At 42.0% G+C, this 24,086-nt stretch overlaps 1 protein-coding gene and 1 long non-coding RNA gene across 4 annotated transcripts in view; one reads left to right on the forward strand and one right to left on the reverse strand.

Annotated features, from left to right (window-relative positions):
- Nucleotides 1-4,143: 4,143 nt before the first annotated feature.
- The window catches only part of LOC111839628 (T-cell immunoreceptor with Ig and ITIM domains-like), a 29,879-nt gene continuing 9,936 nt past the window's right edge, over nt 4,144-24,086 (reverse strand). The window contains exons 3-8 of one of the 3 annotated variants that reach the window (XM_072716378.1): nt 16,897-17,091; nt 9,458-9,808; nt 9,062-9,161; nt 6,917-6,945; nt 6,774-6,805; nt 4,144-4,491 (exon numbers count right to left, since the gene is read on the reverse strand). In XM_072716378.1, the coding sequence (XP_072572479.1) occupies nt 4,327-4,491; nt 6,774-6,805; nt 6,917-6,945; nt 9,062-9,161; nt 9,458-9,808; nt 16,897-16,966 (747 nt within the window). In that variant the 5' untranslated portion in view covers nt 16,967-17,091 and the 3' untranslated portion in view covers nt 4,144-4,326. Of the gene's footprint in view, nt 4,524-6,773; nt 6,806-6,916; nt 6,946-9,061; nt 9,162-9,457; nt 9,809-11,143; nt 11,234-16,896; nt 17,092-24,086 lie in introns of all 3 variants that reach the window. The other 2 variants (XM_023803703.2, XM_023803704.2) reach the window with 2 other exon arrangements.
- LOC111839629 (uncharacterized) lies at nt 7,229-12,158 on the forward strand. Its single transcript, XR_011992969.1, has 3 exons — nt 7,229-7,529; nt 9,070-9,170; nt 9,467-12,158. It is a non-coding gene; the product is annotated as an uncharacterized lncRNA (long non-coding RNA).

Raw genomic sequence — 24,086 nt, forward strand, 5'->3', positions numbered from 1 at the left:
TTATGAATTCAGGAAACTATAGCATCCCTACTACAGAAGGGACAGTGAGGCAGGAAAAATCAGGCTAATTAGCCAGACCATGTTGATCAGTTCATGTTAGGGAAAAACAATAACACTCAAGGTGGTTCATTTACAATAACCCAACTCACTAACTTTTCTATTCCTGTTCAAAATCCCATTCATAATCAAAGGTTAAGCTTTCCTCATAATCAGATTGAGAAATTAAGCTTAACATGTGTTTCACTACTTACTACTCAGAAGAAGTTCTCCCGGTCGGCTATAACATCTAGTAAAATTGCCCAAAAATCAGTAAGTGATTCCAGCCTTCTCTTCTCAGAGCAGTATTCAAAGCTACAACATGTCCAAAGCTAATGCTAGAGCTGAGGCACATTTAACAGACGACCACTGTGAACTGGTAAATATGGAGACAAACGCCAAAGGTACCAAAAGCACCTTCACATTGCCTTCCAAGCTGCCAATACCGCAGAAAAACCAAAAAGGAGAGGAGAATTCAAGATTCAAGATTCAAAGAACTTTATTAATCCCAAAGGGAAATTGCTTTGTCTTGGTTATACAGTTGCTCTGATTAATTTACTGGGAAGAAAGGAAAAAAAAGAAAATAGTTTAGGAAAAAGTATTAGAATGGAAAAATATAGATATAAAAATTTAAAGAAAAATACCAATAAATAGAAGTAAAATATAATAAAATTAAATTAAGTATAGCACACATGTTTAGTAATGCACTAGAAATGCCGTGTAGATAAGGAGAAATATTGCACAAATGTAATAGTCAGATATTGCACTTGGAACATTAGTTGAGAACAATAGTGTTGTAAAATATTATTGAGCAGGAACTACTCATAGTTCAAGTCCCGTACTGAAAACATTACAGAGAAGAGTTATATAAATACATCTGCTGGCTCCCATGCTGGATATGTCTCCAACGCTGCAATCCTGGCAACGATTAAAATTCTTCGAAACATGGAGGAGGAATTAAAAACAGAGCTAAAGCATAAACCGTTAACCATATCTAATCTCAGAAAAACGGTTGAAATCACAGATTGTAAAAAAATTACCAAAGCAACAGATGAAGAAATGAAACAAAGAGAAAAACATTCAACTGAGAAAAAAGTTGCAGAACTGGAGCGCTACAAAAGGAGATGGAACTTAATATTAGCTGGTTTAAAAGAAGGCAATGGAGAAAACACACGGCAGATCATGATAAATATCATCCAAAAGATTGCTCCACAATGGGGGCAGAAGATGGATTTCATCCTGGACTCTGTGCACCATCTAGGACCTGTCATCCTCGACAGACCATCATGCAGTTTACTGGAAGGGATTTCAGGGTTTCAGTCGTGATCAGCAGGGGTCGCCATTCTCCTGAAAAATTTCCCTGGTCAGATTGTATCCCGTAAAGCAGAAGTTCACTGTCTTTGGCTGTCCCTCATTCTTACTCTTGATGAGTTGAAATTCATATTACTCAATGTCTATGGCTACAATAACAGCAGAGATAACAAAGAATTGTTTGACCAAATCTCCTTACACCTGGACCTTCTTAAATGATCACATTTGACTGACAAAGTTATAATTGGGGGCGACCTTAACGATTTTTATAAGTCTCCCTCCAGATATTATGCAAATCACCCCAACACCACATTTTCTAACCTTTGCAATGAACAAAATCTAACTTATGCATGGAGACACTTTAATCCAGGAATTCTTACATAAACATGGTTCAGCTCAAATCAAAACCTAAAATTGAGAACTGACCATTGGTTAATTACAGGCCACTTACTATGTTAGGAAATCAGTTCTGATATTTCTATTGCTCCACAAACCAATCATAGTGTTATCTATCTGTACATTAAACCTAAAAACTGATGAATTCATGTAAACAAATACTGGAAGTTTAATTCCAGTCTGCTTAAAAATAACAATTACTGCCAAAAAATTAAATCACTGATTACAGAGATCATGAACTCTGAAGAACTAACAACACTGGTCAAGAAATGGGAGTTTATAAAATATGAACTGCCCCAGTTTACCATTTCTTTCATAAAAAAAAAGTGAAAAGTGAAATTAATTTAATTATAAAACAATTAAATGTATGCTGCAATAGACCTAACCCTAATGAAGATGATAGACAGAAAATACTAAACCTTCAGTCCAAAAAGCACAAGAGGCATTTATCAGATCTAGCACTAAATGGATTGAGTAGGTGAAAAAAAACAATTTCTGCATTTCTGCATATTTTTGTGGATGCTATTGGATTTCTGATCCAATAAAACAGAAATTACAGATGACAAATTAATTTCCTCAGAAATGTTTACATTTTATAGCCAACTTTACAGCTCTACATTTTATAAAGAGGACCCTCACACATTTATAAAGTACATAACTAAATATATCCCCAAAGTAAATAACTGCAAACAAATGTGTTAAAATCATATAACAATTGCAGAAATTGATGCAGAAATTACTCTTACAGTTTTTCTGAATTGCTAAATCACATTTCCTAAAATCTCTTCTCCTTTTCTCAAAACACTAAGCACAAACCCTAAAGTTCAAGCTACACTGACAAAACCTTTGAGTCATCAAACAATTTTCTCAAAACTATATTATCTTTGCTCAAAAGCAAACACTGCTTTCAGATCATGCATCAAGCCAGTCAGTACCTAAATAATACTGAGCAGTCATTACACACTACAGGTCGACCGTATTTGTTTATGTAGTGTGTCACAATTGCTGATTAGTGTTTTTACATTTGCTGGTTTTGTGTGTTTCCTGACAGTTGTGCTTGATTTTGAGTAAAGTTAAAATTGTTTTGGTTCAGCTGTTTGATTTTGCTTGATGTTAAGGACCTGAGTAGTCCGTGACCTGCTTGATTGAACTGTTTAATGTTACTGAGAAACTAGTCAAAAGTAGTCAAAAACAGGCCTTGATGAAATTGATCTGAAATGAGATAGAATAACATCAATAAATAAGTTATAGTGTAAACTGCAATACATGAGCTGAGTAAATCACTTTCACAGCAGCCGTCTGCTAAGCAACCAGAGGTCTGACTCCAATGTGTTACTGACTCTCCACTTCAGGCTGAGCCCGTATGAGTGGTACAATAATCCCCCCTTGAGCATCAGGTCATGCTGGCGAACCAGTACACCGTGGGAAACAGCCTGTTGTTTCCTCGTGGGGGGGTTCATGCAACAGGGCTTGGAGATCATGCCCCGCGCGCTCTCCACTCGCTGCGTCAGTGGCGTCTGGTGAGTGATCCACTCAGGGATTTACACAGGGATAGTGTCCAGATAATGATACAGATCCTTATACCTGGCATGTGCTACACAGTGCAAGGCAGCTCAGAGTGAGAGAGGGTGAGTCATGTGACTTTAGGTCATGTAGCGCATACTTGGTTAAGTGTATCTGTTTGCATTTATGGGCATGGGCTGGTACTTTGTATGTCCTGTGGCGTGTGTGAACGAAAAAGTTTCCGTGCATCGATACAAAGCTCAGTCTGTTTATATGCATTTAGGTTCGATGGTGTATGAGTGCCTGTGTTCCTGTTGCAACTGTGTCCTCAGGTCTTGGGATAGAAAACATCAGGGGCAACTTCGTGGTGCTGATCTGCTGTCTGATAATCGCCGTGTTTGTTGCCATCACCCTTGGCCCAGCCAGACCCAGAGATCCGGCCCAGTAGATCACCGTAGCGGCTTGCCGGATGTGTCTGTCTTTGCTTCGTCATGAGCATGCTGTCATGCGAGCCTCTCTGAGGGGCTGCTGTGTGCTTCAGAGTCTGGGTGAAGCTGTGGCTTCCGCCATCCCTAAGTGCGAGACGCCAGTGCTGGCCCACACGCCTTGGTCATGCAACTTTGCCGAAACACACACAGAGATGGGATTCAACCCCCAACCCTGATGTACGACCCTCAGCTCAGCTGCTGGGTATGCCTTAGCATAATTCCGGTGAATTACTTAGAGATTATTATGAGAACAATGAGTGCTATAACTGCCATGTGAACATGCAGTTTGGAGTGAGGGTGTCTTTCACTGCCAGACCACTGGTTTGCAGTATGCAAATGAGCTGATTGTGTGTGTATATGTAGCTGAGAATGTGACAAAAGGGTGCAAATAAGCAACAGAACACAGCAGTCTGTTCTGCACAGCATTTATTCACTGGTATTATCATACCACACGCAGGCCGAACCAGGAAACATGTAGCTTGCTGACCCTGTCTATCAGCAATAGGGGCACAAGCGAACAACAGCAATATCTGGCAGTTAATAGAACACTTTACTTAATGAACCAATGTCACATGTAATGAAGCATCAGAGCTCAGTCCGGAGTGGTTAGGCCCTCTTGGTCTCGGCGTAAGTTGTGTCCCTGTCCGCGTTCGGTCCACCTGAAGGAAGATGGGCGCTTGACACTTGGCTGGGAAAGATCACTTCTCCATACTCTACGTCTGGTTTGGACTGGGGAACCTTCGTGCTGCCTGCTTTCCTGAAGAAACCAATTTCTGCATAGTTTAAATCCTGGGAAAAAATATCATTAGTTGCTAATTAGAAAAGTTCAGAAAAAACATCCATAAATAAATAACTATAAAGCAACTGGGGTCCACATGCAGCACCCTTAATACCGAACTAGGACATTATACTTGCAGACTGGAATAATGGATAGTGACCACAATCCACTGGAAACTACTGATTGCTCAAATGTAGCTTCATGAACCATTTGCTCTATTTTCTAATCCCACTAGATGGTACTTACTGTTCAAAAATGGGCAAAGCAAGCCCCAAAACAAACCAAGAGCACCATGAAATGGTGTCAGAGGATACAGCAAATGGTTCATGAAGCTTCATTCGGCCATCACTACTGGAAACACGGCATACTAGCTAACATTTGACAGAAACATACACCTCTATTAAAGGGGCAGTTCACCCCAAAATAAAAAAATATGTTATTCTAGTATGCTGCAGGGCTATTTATCCATCTAGTTTGTTAGGGTGAGAGTTGCCTAATTGTGGAGATATCGGCCGTAGAATGTCTTCTCAGAAAAATAATGGGACTGAATGGCATTCTTTCTGTGGTGATTAAAGCACCAAAAATTTGAAAAATGCAACAACAGAGTCTCTTTCCAGAAGTCATGACCGGGTTACAACAAACAAACAAACAACAAACAAATTTATTTTTGTATAGCACATTATCACAACATTACATTGTCTCAAAGCGCTTTACAGCATCCCCACCCAAAGCCCCCAGTGAGTAAGCCATAGACGACAGTGGCAAGGAAAAACTCCCGAGAAGGAAGAAACCTTGTGAGGGATCAGACTCAAAGGGGGAACCCATCCTCCAGGGGCCGGCAGGGAGAGTCAAATTGGAGAGATGGCTAAGTGCCATGTCATACTCAAAATAATCCACAGACTTAGTAGTGAGCAGTTTAATGTAGAAACTATTTAACTTCTACCAAACTCCACACACCAACCATATCACTGTGCAGAACTCATGGCGCTCATGTTCCTGACAATGTGACCGGATGTGAACATCAATGGCGTCCATCTCGGGTGAGCTCTCACGTTAGCTAGCTCAGTAGTGCTAGGTGAGCTATCAGTTAGGTTACCACCTAATCCATGTCAGAAAGGACACTTTGATTTAGGACAGGATTTGTAAACTGGCATTTCAATCAAAAGGACCTGGATTTCACTTAAGCACCGAGTGAATTTTAGCTGTGTGCTGATTGGTCAGTGCATGTGCCACTAATGTTAATGTGAAACAGCTGGATGAGACTTTTAGTCAAGGAAAGAAACAGTCAAAGCACAAGAAAAAACTGAACTATTTTGCCAAGCACAGGAGCTTTTCAGTTTTAAAGAAGTTTGTAAAATCTAAATTAGTTCAAAGTGTCCTTTCTGACACAGATTAGCTGGTAACCCTAACTATCAGTATCAGTTAGCATCAGCTAGCAACACTAACAAATAGCAAAAAAACTATCTTAGCTAATAGTAATAATAGCTCGATACTGTTAGCTCACCTTTTTTTGGTGCTTTGATCACCACAGAAAGAATACCATTCAGTCCCATAATATTAGCAAGAAGACCAACATTTAAACGTTTTTTGATTTTGGGGTGAACTGCCCCTTTAAAGATGCTCCTAGTGTCATATTTGTCAGTGGCTGACTAATATAAGAATAACTGTTTCTTGGCATGCTAACTCTCAGGCTCTCGTCCTGTATCTGTGCTCAGGGCACTTCCCCTTCTTCTCCTTAAATCAAATCAAATAGGCTTTTGTCAATTTCCTATATGTTCATAACATACAAGGGAATTGAAATGATGTTCCTCTCTCGTCTTTGTAATGCAGTACAAAAAGGAAAAAAAAAGTAAAAAGTATAAACATATAAGACATGAGATAAATACGATAAAACTAAAATAAGTAAACCTCTATACAGTATACAGTACAATATACAACATACAGTCAGTGATGCAAAAACAGCATATAAAACTAGTAAGAGTGATGTAAAGTGAGGAAGTGCATTCTAGAGCAGCTTTTGAGTGCAAAAAAGACAGTTGGCAGGTAGTTCCCTGGTAGGTAGTGACTAATGCAGTTCTGTTACATCATGTGCAAGATGAATATTGTGAGATGTTTTAAACCACTATGATTATGTTTCATTCATTTTATTTTTTACAGATGAATATAAATCTAAAGGGATTTTCCAGTGTTTTTGGGTTTTGAAAGTTTTCTGTTATATTTTCACCCAACTTAATTCAAGATGCCACAACCTAGATACGTACCTTATCTTGATCATTGGTGGTCTGATCTGGGCCTGTGGTGGAATCAGTTAAGCAGACTGATAAGCCATGTTTTCTGATTTATTTTTAGAGAAGTGGATTTGTGGCAACAACACAGTGAGACAATAAGATCAGCTGCGACTTACGGCTTCTTGCGCTGGTCGTTTTCCGGGCACTGTGGAAAAATGAAATGTTAAAGTCAGCATATTAGTAGCATATATCCAATGTTTTAATGACCTATTTGTTCTTGTAACATCAAATCATTGCTACGGCAACTATGTTTACTGTTTGAATGTGAATTTCTTACTAAAATACTTTGTCATATTTATACGGACCATATAAATCATATCATGTTTTTATGTTTTTCAGATGGCAGCTCATCCTGTGTGTTTCATAATCATCCTGCAAGACTCGCTCTGGGTGGGACAGCAGACAGGACCACATGACGTGGGGAGGAGAGCAGGAAATAAGGACTTTATGTTGACCGAGGTGGAGATTGGGTTAACAAAACAGACTCGAGGAAAAAAAAATCAATCGTAGATGAGGGGAGAGGTATGCTTGAAACCAAAAACACATTGGGTTATGGAGGAGCTGCAACTGAGGACTGGAGAGCCTGAGTTTGTTCACACTGTGAGAGAAAAGGAAGCTCTTAAGATTTGGGAACAAGTGACAGGTGAACTGAGGGGGTTCACTGGACATCTGACTGCACCTTGCCCCAGGATGTACAGTCCTGATCAGGATTATTGGCACTCCTCAATTGTAAGTACCGAATGTAGATAATCTTCAGAAATAATTGCAAATGTACCTATTTTGTATAATCAGAATATGTAATGAAATGTTCAGTTATTGAACAACAACAACAAGAAAGCTGTTACATTTTATAGTGAAATAAAAAATATTGACATAAAATGTACACTGGACCCGATTATAACTGGCACCCTTTACTAATACTTGGTCGCAGAACCTTTGGCAAATCTCTGGAAACATTTATTGTAGCCATCTATAAGCTCCTTGCATCCATCTGCTTGTAGCTTCTGCCTCTCTTCCATTGCTATGCATTCAAGCTCAATGAGTCCTTTTTGCAATGGCAAATTTCAGCTTCCTGTGAAGGTTTTCAGTGGGATTTAGGCCAGGGCCAGTTTAAAACAGTCCATCTTCCATTTTCAGCATTCTCTTTTACTGTTCGACGTGTGCTTTAGGTTGTTGTCCTGCTGAAAGACCCAAGATTTTTGCCCAAACCTAGTTTTTGGACACTAGATAACACATTTCCTTCTAAAATATCATGGTAATCGTCTGATTTCATCATTCTTTGGTACATTCAATGCCTTCTGTACCAGAGGCAACAAAGCAGCCCCACAACATGATAGAACCCAAATCATACTATGCTGTAAGTAGGGTGTTCTTTTCCTTATGGGCTTCATTACTTTGCCTATAAACAAACTGCTACACTACATTCCCAAAGAGCTCTACTTTGGTTTCATCTGTCCATAGAAAGATTATGGCTTACCTAAGAAAGTTTTTGCCTTTTTGGGTTGTTCTCTCAATAATAGTTTCCTCCATTGCCTTCACCCATGGAGTCCTACTTGGGTTAGTGTGTGGTTTATGGTACAGACAGAAACCACCACTCCAGTTGCTCCAGGTCAGCCTGAAGCTCTGCGTTGTGTTTTTTCCACAATCAGCACCAACCTTCACAGGCTCACAGTTTCTTCTTAGCACCACCTCCTGAAAGTATCTTAATACTTTTATGACTGGGAAACGTCTTGATAATGTTTGCCTTCTAACTTTGAAATATTGTTTTATGATAATGGCAGTTCTGATGCTCTTCGGACAGCTCTATTGTCATTGCCATTGTGAAAAAGAATCTGGAAGCAATCAGCCCCTTTTTATGTAGTAAAACTATCATTCGTTGCTTAATTCAGGTCATGTGCACATTGAAGGTTAAGCACAGGTGAATCTTGTTTCCTAGTTTGTTTGAGGAAGTAATTTATAATCATACAGTATTAAGGTGCCAATAACCGTGTCCAGTGTACAGGTTATGTCTATATTTTTTATTTCACTATATGACAGGTTTTAGTTGCTGTTTAATAACTTTTTACATTTTATTAAATATTCTAATTATACAAAAATGGTTAATTTGCATTTATTTCTTTAATACTTGCAGCTGAGGGATGCCAATAACCAGAATGACCAGAACTGTACATGACTAACCTGGTTTTACAGTTAACAGCTAACTCGGGATTAACATCTGTGTATCATTGAAGTCAGATTATCCCATAATGAAGTGTACGTACTGTTTTAGGGTGACATACACAGCGGCAGCCAGCAGGACTGTGAACAGCAGGGCAGCCATGACAGTTCCCACAATCCAAAGGGAAGCTCCATGGGAGGGCTCTGTGAAGTGTGAGACCGTCTAAACTGAACTCACAGTAAAACATGCTGAAATACAGTGACAATGTAGTATATAACACTGACATGCTACAACCGAATATTAAGGGCAAGATATGCTTAAGTCATATATAACGTGTGGATTTACACTGGTTTTCTTAAGAGTACATCTGTTCTCTGTATAATTTTCATAGAAAATGTGATTTTTTTTTTATTTTATTGAGAGCTAATTTTACGACTGTGTGTTTCTGCATTAGTTAGTAAAGCATACAAACCATTCAGCATAACATCTCTGCTCTTACCTGTTACAGTGACTGTGGTGGTCGCTTGAAAGCTGCCGCTGGGGAAGGTGGTGTACTGACAGACGTAGTTTCCGGTGTCATTCATTATCACGTCTGAGATTCGGATGGACACATGATGCTGGGAGTGACTGAAAAAAGTTATTCTGTCACTGAATTTGAGACTTGGGTAATTTGCCTCAGACCCTTTTTTAAAAACAACAATTTTCTCTTCAGGCTTCTCTGATGATCCCCATGACCACTCAACCTGTATCACGTTGGTATTGCTCACACTCAGCCTACAGTTCAGTGTGAAATCACCACCCAGGTCAGCATTAACATGTGGATCTGTAATGATGTGTGGAACATTTCCAGCTGAAAGACAGATGGACAGAGAAAAGAGACCGAAGTCAATGGCTGCATTGTTGTACAATTGTTACACCAGCAGGTTAAATGTCACTAAATCAACCTCATATTGGACTGTGGGAGGAAACCCATATAAGGGAGAACGTGCAAAATGTACACATTCTGGGGGGTAGGAAGGGAACCCCTGGACCTGAAAATGTGAAGCTACACCGTTATCCACTGAGCCACAGACAGACTAGTGGAAAATCACCATAATTATCTATTAATATACAATGGATATAAAAAGTGTACACACCCCTGTTAAAATGCCATGTTTTTGTGATGTAAAAATGAAATGATAAATCGTTTCAAAACTTTTCCCTCCTTTAATGTGACCTATATCCTGTACAATTCAACTGAAAAGAATCTGTTAGGGGGGAAAATATAAAAAATAAAAATAAAACTGGGTGCATGAGTGTGCACACCCTTAAACTAATACTTAGTTGAAAGACCTTTTGATTTAATTACATATTAAATATTACATATTAATTACAATTAAATATTCAGTCTATTTAAGGGAGTGTATCAGCATGCCACATCTTGATTTGGCAATATTTGCCCACTCTTCTAAAAGCGCTTCAAATCTGTCAGATTGTAATGGCATCTCTTGTGCACAGTCACTTTTCACATCACAAAAACCTGCCATTTTAACAGGGGTGTGGACACTTTTTGTATCCACTGTACATACAAGATTCTTTTTCTATTTATTTATTTATTTATTTATTTTTATTGCCCACCACCACCACCCCCCCTCTTCAGAGGACAACTTTATTTTACATTAAATTCAAGAGCAAAGAGTGTGAACTCCGAACTCACCCGTCCTAGTACCGTGAAGGGAAAAAAAAAAAAAAGGGAAAGGGGGGGGGGATACAGAAACAACAATCGTAACAATAACAGACATTAATCACCATGGTGAGAGGGGGAGAGAGAGAAAAAAAGAAAACAAAGGTATACAGAAATAATAACACTAATAATGTAGTTGGGATGGAGAAAATTAAGTATAGGGGAATACAGAATACAAACAACCATAAGAAACATAACAATCATTACAAGGACATCAAACAACAAAAATTATAACAATATCAATAATAATTAATAATGTTACAAATAGGTATTATATATATGTATTATATATATGTAGCATACACACACGTGATCATACCCATATACATGTATATTTCAATTCCTATATCTATAACACACACTAAAAAATAATAATAATGATATTGATCGCTCAACCATTCTTGTATGTGCAAGGGTAGGTGTGAACTGATTTGTCATTGGATGTACATACAAGATTCTTACCTGTATAATGAGCCAGGCTGGTCATCACCAGTAAAATGGAAAATACACCAAATTCCATTACGGGAAAATATTGATGATTTCAAAGCTGACCTGAGAGAAAATTGACCATTGCACTTTTATGGGATTATAATAATAAAACATATAATTATATCCCTGTGTTGGTTTTGTAGCCAGCTTATTATGTCACCCAATTGGGAAATACATATGATTTTGGGACTGGACTGCCATCACTACAGACATTTCCTCATTTACTGTCATAACACGTCGGTGATAACGATGGGAAGGGAAGCACAGGAGTCCAGGAATAAGGGTAATGAGAGATTTATTGCGAGAAACAACACTGAATATGGGGAGAGGACTGGCAGCAACGTTAAACTGATGTTAATGACAGGACTGGGGAAACATACTCTAACGAAATGCACTAGACATACTCTAACATACTCTAGACTGAAATGCACAGGAATCAGGAAAACAATTCAAAACAGCTCATCACACGGGGATTACACACAAGGTTAATGAGGGGGCAGAATTTGACTTAGTGATGAACTGGAACTGGTCAAACTTTGAGACAGCTTGAATTAATTTTGGTTCTGCTTTTCCTTTTGTTCCAAGTTATTTTTTCCTAGTGTCGTAACTCCTAGTGTTTGGTTAATGTTCCCTAGTTTCCTGTTTATTAATTGTAATGTATTCCACCTGTTTGTCGTCCTGTGCCTTCCTGATTGGTTGATTTGGTTATAGTTCACACTTGCCCTTTGTCCTCACTCTCTGTGTATTTATGTGCCTGCCTCATTTCATTTCCCCAGTCAGTTGTTGTTCATGTTACTGCATGTTAGTAGCTCTGCTGGTTCACTAGACCTGCTCCCTGGTTTGCTCTCTTCCATAGCTGTGTGTACTTTGTAGTTTCCTTAGTTTTTTCTTCATTTTTCCCTGTTTGTTTTTGACCCCTCACTTTCCTTTTGTTTTGTGTTCTTCCCCAGTGTGTTCAGTTTGTTTAATAAACCCCCTTGTTCTCGGAGCCGCACCGTGGATCGTAACCTTTTTCTATCTTCGCCATGCCCCGCCATAACAGTTTAGCATCTACTTTGCAAAATAGTGCCAAAGTGCTAGAAACAGCAATATAATATACTCATGTGTGATGAATAAATAGAAAATACACAACTATACAGCAGTATACATATTGGATTTCAAATGAAATAATAATAATAATATACATAGTCCCCTCATTTTTACTGTGGGTTCAAAAGTAATTTTACAATTGACTAACAAGCTGCTTCATGGTTGAGTGTGGGCTGTTCCCTCATAATTGTATTAATGGTTAAACAGGTAAATGGTATGGACTGTGAATTTGCATTTGAGCTGTCAATGCAAGTAAAGCAGGCCATTGTTAGGCTGAGAAAACAAAACAAACACATCAGAAAGACAGCAGGGACACTAGGAGTGCCAAAATCAAGTTTGTTACCTCCTTAAAATGAAGGAACACCCTCTGCTAAAGTCTACAGTCAGGAGAAGTCTTCATGAAAGCAAATACAAAGGGTTTACCACAAGGTGCAAACCACTGGTAAGACTGAAGGATATGAAGGTCAGATTAGACCTTGCAAGAAAACACTACTGACAGAACAAGCTTCCCCAGGTCTGGAGAAAAATTCTTTGTACAAATTAAAAGAGTATGGAGAAGGGAATGAATGGCTTATGATCCACAGCCTACCACATCATCTATAAAACATGGTATAGGCAGTGTAATGACATGGCAAGGCATGTATGGCTGCCAGCGGAATTGGGTCACTAGTGTTTATTGATGATATTGCTGCTTGCAGAAGTACAAGGATCAATACCAAAGTATATATTTTGTTAGAATCAGCAAATGCTACGAAACTGATAGGACGGTGCTACTCAGTAGAGATAGACAATGGCCCAAAACAGAATGTGAAAGCAACCTAAGAGCTTTTCATAGCAAAGAAGTGGAATATTATTCAATGGTAGAGTCCGTCACTGTCACGCCCACGGAGGCGGGACACGACAGGTGTAGCTCATCCACAAAGGACTGACTGCCTTTATAAGCAGAACGGGACCCGCTATGCTTCGCGAAGTATTGAGCTAATGATTTGCAGCCATACCAAGCGTTTCTCTCGTCTCTCGTCTGCCCTCTTCTCCCGTCCTTACCTGTTATCCTGTTGTGCGACCCTCACCCTCTTGCCTTCCCTCCTCAGACCCGTTCCCGTACCTGACCTGCCTTCCCCGCTGAGCCCGGCATCTCCTGTTCCCCCTTCCTTGTGTGTCCCGGTCTCGTGCTTACCTGTCGGATGGATCTCCCGGATAACGAACCCAGCTTACGGGCAACGACACCGATTCCTGCTCGCCCCTTCGGTCCCGTGCCATCGGATCTCTCCCGGAGAGATCGCTCCCTCGCCTACGGCGCTTTCCCCCTGCGCGTCGGCAGAGAAGGCTGCACTCCTCCGAGGCAAGAAGCCTATCTCCTCCTCTCCCCGCCTTCCGGAGCCACTAATAAAGCTCCTTTACCCCAGCATACCTGGATCTCCTTCTCCCTTCTTCTTCGGGGCTGACAGTCACCTGACCTCAACCTAAGTGATCATGCATTCCACTTGCCGAAGACAAAACTTAAGGCAAAAAGACCAACAAACAGGCAGCAACTGAAGACAGCTGCAATAAAGGCCTGTCAAGGTATCACTAGGGAGGAAACTCAGCATTTGGTGTGTGGGTTTCAGTCTTCAGGCTGTCATTGAGTGCAGAGTATTTTCAGCTAAGTGCCTAAATTGTATCAATGTGCAAATACTTATGGACCAAACTGTATGCAAATATATAGTATATATAAGTAATTATATACAGTGGTACCTCGGTTCTCAAACTTAATCCGTTCCGGACTCTGGATCGAATCCTAAAAAGTTCGAGTTCTGATCGAATTTTTCCCATAAGAAATAATGGAAAACCAATTAACTGGTTCCCGGCCCCCCAAAATTACACCTAAATATGTGTTTTGTTTTTGTTTTGTTTTTTTTCTAGTATTTAAACACAAAATGAACAGGATAAAACAAGAAGAGCATTTTTTTCTTAATGGCTTCCAAAACGATGAAGATCTTATCCCAACATTACCCCTGTCCTGCCCCGATCGTCTGCTCCTTCCGTGTGCCACGCCCCCTCGTTAACCTCTTGTGGGATCCCCATGTGATCAGCTGTTTCTGGTAGTTGTCATTAGTCCTCTGTATTTCGTCCGCGTTTCAGTTTGTTTCCCTAGTCCGGTCATTTGGTGGGTTCGACTTGCTTACAGCGCTGGCTTAGAGCAACGCATTCAGATCCTGAAGCAATGCATTACGGTTAGATGCATTACGACCTCTCACCCAGCTGCACAAACTGGAACCGCCTCCGTGACGACACACCTTTGCCCTTATTGGCTGAAGAGTTTAGTTGCACGCATGACGTTTGTATCCCAGGCAGTTCCGATGCGTAATCTGCTGTTTCTCCCAAATATCACGTAAAGTAGTGAGAACTGGGCCGGTATGCATAAAACTTCCTAAGAATGGTCTTAAGAATGGTCGTACACTTGGACTTAAGAGTAAAAAAAACTTAGCAAAAAGTAGGACCTAAGAGCATTGTTTAAAGCTGCTAAAAGTAATGAGGGGTTAATTCTATAATAATGTAGCTTTTGAAAATAATGCACTTACTAACACGGGAACTGAGAGTGGGTGGGCAGGACGAGGTGATCTTACACCGAACAGTTGGGAGAAATCAGGAACTGACAGAGTGCGACCAGGTCAGGATGACCTCATCCCTGACAGCTGAAAAACAGGAACCCATAATTTAGCCGATGCTTATTTTAACCTTGCTTGTCATGAAGGGGGGACATGTACTCACTAACTAGAGCAAATGTCAATGTACTCACGAACTAGGACAAATGTCAAAATATGTTGAAGTCACGTAGATGGAGAAGTATCAAGAGAAGGGGGGCAACACCCAGAAGGTCTATAAAAAGATAGAGCTGACAAGCTATGTTTTGAGCTTCTTCCTCTACATGCTGAATGTATGTCAGATAGTCGCTCCCTGATCAGAATAAACTGGTGACTTGCAACTACTCCTCGACTGTGCTGTGAATCTCTTCTCATCAACGGACTCGGTGGAGGGTGAACTCCAACAGTAACTTTCAGCAAAGTCTAAGCCCAATTCCTAAGTGCTGACGGAGCCAGCATTTAAGTGTCGTGAAATGAGGACTACAAATAAACTCCCGCCCCAAATACTGAGTTCAACCAATAGAGGAGCTGCACGGTGAATATATTAGTGACATTAAACCGTTAATGTACAGCTTCATACAACATACCTTTCTGTGATCATACCTTTAATTGGTTGTACGAAAATCTACCTAGCACATCACAAATCAATTTCCACTAATAGATGTACATGTTGTATATATTATGGGTCAAACGCAAAGCTCATAGCAAGACATTGAATTCTAAAAGAAAACCAAACTGGACGACAAACAAAACGGTTCTTTTGGCACAGTTGGTGCTTAAATGGAAGGAGGTAGTGCGAGGAAAGTTTGGCCCAGCTGTTACAAGCACAGACAAAAAACCTTAGGGGGCTATTGCAAGCTCCGTAAATGCTGCGTCACCTCGGACACGGCGTTCAGCAGAGGAATGTGAAAAAAAGTGGTATAATGTTTTATCGACCTCGCGAAAGGAAATCACAGTTTATAAAGCAAGCATGCAAGCTACAGGTTTGTGTCATTACTTATTTTGCTCTTATGACCCTCGCTATAATAAATGATGATGATAATAATAATAATAATAATTATTATTATTATTATTATTATATTTTTCCAGTTGCCAAAAACGTAGCATCATTATCACCTTCAGTTCACCTTCAGTTCAAGTGCATTTTTAGGTGACGTAGGAGATTGTATCCGATTCCTAATTAGGTTGGTAACAAAAAGAATGCCGTCATGATCGAGCCTGTACCTTTTTATCAATTCATTATTGTCGTACGTCTGCAGTACGCCCTTTCTTTCACGGAAAGTGCACGGTCTCCGTCTTCGTGCGCGTAGTGCTGCTGCCATCTTGCAACTAATAACTGGTTTAGCTCTCTTAAATAATTTAGGAGCTGAGTCCTACTCTTAATACTTAAGAATGTTTATGCATGCCACTTATTCTTAAGTCTGGGAGTAGGAGCAAAATCACGTCACTCTTAGAATTGTGACGCATTTAAGAGTGAAATTTTACTCTGAGAAGTTTTATGCATACCGGCCCTGGTTTTCAGTTAATTTACCTGGTAAAATAAAGTTTAAATAAATTACATAAATGCTCTAATAGTACACATAAGTTAGTGGTTTATTTATTGTTAGTTACTGTAATGTTGCGCTGCTTTATTTGGTTAATCGTCCAGTCTGTGAAGAAGGCATTCAAGTAAGAAATTACTCATTTCCTGCCGCATACAATTTATATTAGGTCAGCGTTCACGGTTCGACTTCTGATATTCAGATCGAGTTCTAGGTCAAACTGGTTTGTTCGACTTTCAAGAAATTCGAGTTCTAGTGAGTTCGAGAACCAAGGTACCACTATATTAAGATGGCGGCGCGGCGATAGCATGCAGCAGCCACTCCGGATCCAAATAGTGCTGTTTTTGTGCTATTATTGTTCTATACTGCTTCCCACCACGACTTCTACGCGTACATTGATACTAGAACAAGCGGCGTTCATGTCTACCAACAACAAACACTCCTAAACTACAAGGATCACCCAAAAACTGACATCCAACATGATCTGCTGGAGACGCTGCGTGCCCTCGGGTTGCTACGGAGACCAGGCCTCCGGTCCTCATCGTCGCCTGATGCCGGTGGCCGGAGTTGCCGTAATCGCGGCAAACGTGCCGGGGTCCGCGTCAGGCTAAGGGCTAATCCAAGCCGACCGGGCCTTCCATCAATCCTGCTCTCCAATGATTGCCCCCTGGAAAATAAAATGGACTACGTTCGACTCCAGCAGACTACCCAGCGTGAAATTAGAGACTGCTGCATCTTCGTTTTAACAGAAACATGGCTCAGCGACAGAGTTCCGGACACAGCCATTCAGCTAGATGGGCTCACCTCATTTCGTGCCGACAGAAATGCAGTTCTGTGCGGTAAGACTCGCGGTGGTGGCTTGTGTATTTACATCAACAAGGAATGAAGCAAGAACTCTGTACTCGTTTCTAGTTACTGCTCATCGCTGGTGGAGTTTCTAACTGTTAAATGCAGACCTTTTTATTTACCACGGGAATTCACCACTGTGCTTATTATAGCCGTGTACATTTCACCCAGTGCTAACGCTAAAGAGGCACTCTGTGAGCTGTACAGGGCTATCAGCGAATTGCAGAACTCACACCCCGATGGCCTGTTTATTGTCGCCGGAGATTTCAACCATGCAAATCTAAAGACAGTGCTCCCGAAATTCCATCAGCATGCGACGAGAGGAGAAAACGTGTTGGATCTTGTTTACACAAACATTTCTACCGTGTACCGAGCGAAGCCCCACCCCCACCTTGGATACTCAGACCACATGACTGTTATGCTAATACCAGCATACAGACCGCTTGTCAGAATCTCCAAACCAGCCCTGAGACAGGTGAGAACCTGGCCTGCAGGAGCTATCTCTGCTCTCCAGGACTGTTTTGAGCACAATGACCGGGTCATGTTCAGGGAGGCTGCAACAAATGGCGACACCACCAGTTTGAAGGAGTACACATCGTCTGTGACCAGCTATACCAGCAAGTGCATTGACGATGTCACTGTCTCCAAGACGATTACAACACACTCCAACCAGAAGTTGTGGATGACTGCAGAGGTGCGTGAGCTGCTAAAAACCCAAGACTCCGCCTTCAGAGCAGGCAACAAGACAGCCCTGAGAACAATGAGAGCCGAACTGTCTCGAGCCATCAGAGCAGCAAAGCATGCGTACAGCCAGAGAATCCACAGTCATTTCCAGGACAGCGGTGACACGCGGTGCATGTGGCAGGGCATCCAAGCCATCACCAACTACAGGACGACAACACCTGCCTTGTGCTAGTGATGTCTCCCTACCAGATGCGCTGAACAACTTCTACTCACGGGTCGATGCTCAGAACGACGTGATGGTGAGGAAGTCCACCCCTCCTCACAACGACCAGGTTCTGTGTCTAACCACGGCTGATGTGAGGAAAACTTCTCAGAGTTAACCCACGGAAAGCTACTGGTCCAGGCAACATCCCTGGAAGAGTGCTCAGAGAATGTGCAGACCAGCTGGCAGTCCTCACTGACATCTTCAACCTCTCCCTGAGCACTGCTGTCGTTCCAATGTGCCTCAAGGCCACCACCACCGTTCCCATGCCAAAGAAGTCCTCAGTGTCCTGCCTCAACGACTACCGTGCCGTTGCACTCACACCCATCATGATGAAGTGCTTCAAGAGGCTCGCCATGAGGCACATTAAGAACCTGCTGCCCCCCTCTCTGGATCCATTGCAGCCGGTCAAAAGATGATGCCATCGCCACCACCCTACATCTGGCCTTCACCCACCTGGAAAATAAGGACACATACGTACGAATGCTGTTCATAGACTTCAGCTCAGCATTCAACACAATCATTTCTCAGCACCTGATTGGAAAGTTGAGCCTGCTGGGCCTGAATATCTCCCTCTGCAACTGGAGACCTCAGTCAGTCCAGATCGGAAACCGCGTCTCCAACACCACCACACTGAGCACTGGAGCCCCCCAGGGCTGTGCGCTCAGCCCACTACTGTTCACTCTGCTGACTCACGACCATGTCCTCAAGTTCGGCGATGACACTACTGTGGTGGGTCTCATCAGCAACAACGATGAGTCAGCATACAGAGAGGAGGTGCAACAGCTAACAAATTGGTGTAAAGTCAACAATCTGTCTCTGAATGTGGACAAAACAATAGAGATGATTGTCGACTTCAGGAGAGCATGGAGCGGTCACTGTCCACTGAATATCAATGGATAATTTGTGGAGGTCACCTGGTGGAGAACCTCTCCTGGTCTCTCGACACCAGATCCATAACCAGGAAAGCCCAGCAGTGTCTCTACTTTCTGCGAAAGCTGAGGAAAGCCCATCTCCCACCACCCATTCTCACCACCTTCTACAGAGGGACTATCGAGAGCATACTGAACAGCTGCATCACTGTCTGGTATGGAAACTGCACCGTATAGGATCGCAAGGCCCTACAGCAGATAGTGAGAACATCTGAGAAGATCATTGGAGTCTCTCTTCCCTCTATCACAGACACCTATCACACCCGCTGCATCCACAAAGCCACTAGCATTGTTGAGGACTCCACGCACACTTCACACATACTTTTCACCCTCCTGCCTTCTGGCAAGAGGTACCGGAGCATTCGGGCCCTCACTGCCAGACTGTGCAACAGCTTCTTCCCCCAAGCCATCAGACTTCTGAACAGAGACCGGACTGATACACACACACACACCTTACACTGTCCACTACCTCAATAACTTTTTGCACAACCTATTGCACTGTCGCACTTTACACTTAGCCTGTCTTACTCTTAAGACAAGTCTTACTCTCATCTCTTTTATTGCACTGTCTGGTGGTGGTGGTCCCCTTATTTAAGAAAGAGGACCGGAGGGTGTGTTCCAACTACAGGGGGATCACACTTCTCAGCCTTCCTGGGAAAGTCTATTCCGGGGTACTGGAGAGGAGGGCGAGATCGATAGTCGAATCTCAGATTCAGGAGGAACAATGCGGTTTTCGTCCTGGCCGTGGAAAACTGGACCAGCTTTATACCCTTGCGAGGGTACTGGAGGGGGCCTGCCTATCCAGTCTACATGTGTTTTATGGACTTGGAAAAGGCTTATGACCAGGTTCCCCGAGGTGCTCTGTGGGGGGTGCTTTGGGAGTATGGGGTCCGGGGTCCACTGTTGTGGGCGATTCTGTCCCTGTACTGTATGAACGGAGCTGAAGCTTGGTCCGCATTGCCGGAAATAAGTCGGATGTGTTCCCAGTGCGGGTTGGGCTCCGCCAGGGCTGCCCTTTGTCATCGGTCCTGTTTATAATATTTATGGACAGGATTTCTAGGCGCAGCCAGGGTGTTGAGGGTGTCCAGTTTGGTGGCCTCAGGATTGCCTGGCTGCTTTTTGTGGACGATGTCGTCCTGTTGGCTTCATCTGCTGGGGACCTCCAGCATGCACTGGGGCAGTTTGCAGCTGAGTGCGAAGTGGTGGGATGAGGATTAGCACCTCCAAGTCCGAGACCATGGTTCTCAGCCGGAAACGGGTGGTTTGCCCTCTTCGGGTCAGGGAAGAGGTACTGCCTCAAGTGGAGGAGTTCAAGTATCTCGGGGTCTTGTTCACGAGTGAGAGTAGGCGAGATCGAGAGCTGGACAGACAAATTGGAGCGGCGTCTGCAGTTTTGCAGGCGCTTAACCGGTTCGTCGTGGCTAAGAAAGAACTGAGCCGGATAGTAAAGCTCTCGATCTATTAGTCCATCTTCGTCCCTACCCTCACCTATGGCCATGAGCTATGGTTAATGACCGAAAGAATGAGATCGCGAATTTTTCCGCAGGGTGTCTGGACTATCCCTTAGGGATAGGGTGAGAAGTTTGAATATCCAGGAGAGTCTCAGAGTAGAACCGCTGCTTCTCCATGTCGAAAGGAGCCAGTTGAGGTGGTTTGGACATCTGGTGCGGATGCCTCCTGGGCGGCTACCCAGAGAGGTTTTCTGTGCATGTCCTACAGGGAGGAGGCCCTGGGGCAGACCCAGGACATGCTGGAGGGATAATATCTCTTGGCTGGCCTGGTAACGCCTTGGCATCCCCCCCGAAGAGTTGGTAGAGGTAGCTGGAGAGAGGGAGGTCTGGGTATCTCTCCTGAAGCTGCTACCCCGCGACCCGAACCCCGGACAAACGGAAGATAATGGATGGATGGCAGTGCCTTGGGTCGCACTGTGTTTGCACACTTGCACTTTATGTAGTCCTGTGTCGATGTAATGTTATATGTACAGTAGCACCATGGTCCTGGAGGAATGCTGTCTTGTTTCACTATGTACTGTATAAGGTTGAAATGACAATAAAGAGCCACTTGACTTGACTTGACTTATGAAGTGGGGGAGAGTCCGTAGTTGCAGGTAATTATAATTCTTATGCACACCCCACTGTGGCTGTGGGGCAGCTTTTGCAGCTTGTGTGTGTGAAGTCAAAAACAGGTATCAGTAACATTTGATCTCAGAAGAGAATCACAATGGGGTCTGTATGTGTGTTTGTTTGATATTACATGGTAGTTTCTTAGTTATACCATTGGTGTGTCAGTGATAGTTCTTACTGTTGTCATGGAAAAAGTTGTTCGACTACAAATGAGAAAGTAATAAATAGAATATAAATATTTACATTATGAATAACATCATAAGACATACACATTAAGGTATAACCACAGAAATATTCAAGTCCACATTACTGGAATGTAAACATGAACATTTTCTGCTGACAATATTTCCTGCTGCAGGAAACACCCTCTCACTGCACTAGTTGTGGGTACATTTAGGAGCACCAGGCTCACCGACACAGCAGGGGATACATGCAAACGCAGGGAGTGTAAGTGTGGGGATAGAGTAAGGTCAGGCAAATCATGGTATTATTGTAAAAACAGCTTCCCCTAGTGGCCACCTACTTCTGCTTAGATCAAGAAAAATAGGCCTTACAGCAAAACGGTGAACAATTAATTGCCTGTTACCAGAAAGCCAACTGTAGTCAGAATCTGTATATATGTACAATTATAGTCTGTGTTTTCATTAGTCAGTCTCTCTAACGCTGGGCCCACATTAGCACATAATCGTAAAGAATGGCTCTTGGAAACCTAATGAGCCTCATAGGCCAGTGAGCATCATGGGAAAAATAAGATAAACTTTATTGATCCCAGGGGGAAATTATTGTGTACATAGAGGAGACCAGCAAACATATAAGGCAAAACAAACAAAGTAAAACTGTACTGTACATATAATGCAAAATCATCTGCTGTATTGCATTCATTCCCAAAGACTGGGTTGTGAGTACAGGAGATTTTATTTGGGTCAGCAAATAAATTTGCAGAATTTCTTCCAGTTTTTTAAGATTCAATACACCTTTGAGCCACATGAGGGACCTCTTTTTTTTTTCTTTTTCAACCACACTCACGGTTAGGGCTGGACGATTTATCGATTTCAAATAGGAATCGCGATTTGAAACAACGCGATTAGCAAGTCGCAAAAATTGCGATTTAGGATATACATTATACAGCACGTCAGACCCAGGGTTTAAAACTGCTGTGAGAATAGTTTTACAAATTCATGCCGTGCTCCCTGTGTGACAGTCATTCTCACCAATCACACGCGTCGTGCTTCTCCCGTGCCAGTCATGCTCACCAATCAGAAGTGGCCCAAGAAGACGTAAAGGCCCACAAACAGCAAACACGTGAAACCCAAGGAAAATGTTACGTTCGCGGTGCGGAAAAATACTGATTACGCTACTGAGCTATAAGTGAATTGCCTTCCTATTTCATGGTCCGAGAATGTTTCAGAAAGGTCCTATCATTAATAGAACCGGCGAGCTCCTTTTAAACACCAGGTGCAATATTCTTCAGCGTATCATACCTTTGGTTTTTGTTAATAGGCAATACTTTTTTCAACTATGTTATGGTTACAATTATCCTAATCTATTCAGGTGTTCCTTCACAAAGAAATTACAAGGAATACTTGTAATATATCTGTGAAGTGGGCTATGAACTGTAAAACGCACAGCAGAAAAAAATATAATAACGAAGATATTTTTTATTATTATTTGGCTGATGCTACATTATATCATAAAAGAAGAAAACTAAATACAGTCATGTTCGGTGTCTTGGCTTTATAATGCAAATAGTTAATTTAACTAGCTGACTAAAGTACCCTTATGATAACATTAGATTTCATTTGCATTTTTTGGGATAATACCATAACATTTACACAGTTGTGAAAAGACACTAACTTTAAAACTGCTTAATTTTTACCTCCATTTTTCAATACTGCTCTTTATTCACTGAACAGTTGAAGCACTTTTATTTCAAACCATGTTAGATGAATCCATGTGACATAAAAGTGTAATTCAACTGCCTTTTCAGCAGAGCTCCAGAATCTGAAACAATTTTTGTTTTACAAATCATGTGATATAGATATACACTCACCTAAAGGATTATTAGGAACACCTGTTCAATTTCTCATTAATGCAATTATCTAATCAACCAATCACATGGCAGTTGCTTCAATGCATTTAGGGGTGTGGTCCTGGTCAAGACAATCTCCTGAACTCCAAACTGAATGTCAGAATGGGAAAGAAAGGTGATTTAAGCAATTTTGAGCGTGGCATGGTTGTTGGTGCCAGACGGGCCGGTCTGAGTATTTCACAATCTGCTCAGTTACTGGGATTTTCACACAAAACCATTTCTAGGGTTTACAAAGAATGGTGTGCAAAGGGAAAAACACCCAGTATGCGGCAGTCCTGTGGGCGAAAATGCCTTGTTGATGCTAGAGGTCAGAGGAGAATGGGCCGACTGATTCAAGCTGATAGAAGAGCAACTTTGACTGAAATAACCTCTCGTTACAACCGAGGTATGCAGCAAAGCATTTGTGAAGCCACAACAAGCACAACCTTGAGGCGGATGGGCTACAACAGCAGAAGACCCCACCGGGTACCACTCATCTCCACTACAAATAGGAAAAAGAGGCTACAATTTGCACGAGCTCACCAAAATTGGACAGTTGAAGACTGGAAAAATGTTGCCTGGTCTGATGAGTCTCGATTTCTGTTGAGACATTCAAATGGTAGAGTCAGAATTTGGCGTAAACAGAATGAGAACATGGATCCATCATGCCTTGTTACCACTGTGCAGGCTGGTGGTGGTGGTATAATGGTGTGGGGGATGTTTTCTTGGCACACTTTAGGCCCCTTA

Source organism: Paramormyrops kingsleyae, chromosome 9 (genome assembly GCF_048594095.1).
Source record: "Paramormyrops kingsleyae isolate MSU_618 chromosome 9, PKINGS_0.4, whole genome shotgun sequence".
Classification (NCBI taxonomy): domain Eukaryota; kingdom Metazoa; phylum Chordata; class Actinopteri; order Osteoglossiformes; family Mormyridae; genus Paramormyrops; species Paramormyrops kingsleyae.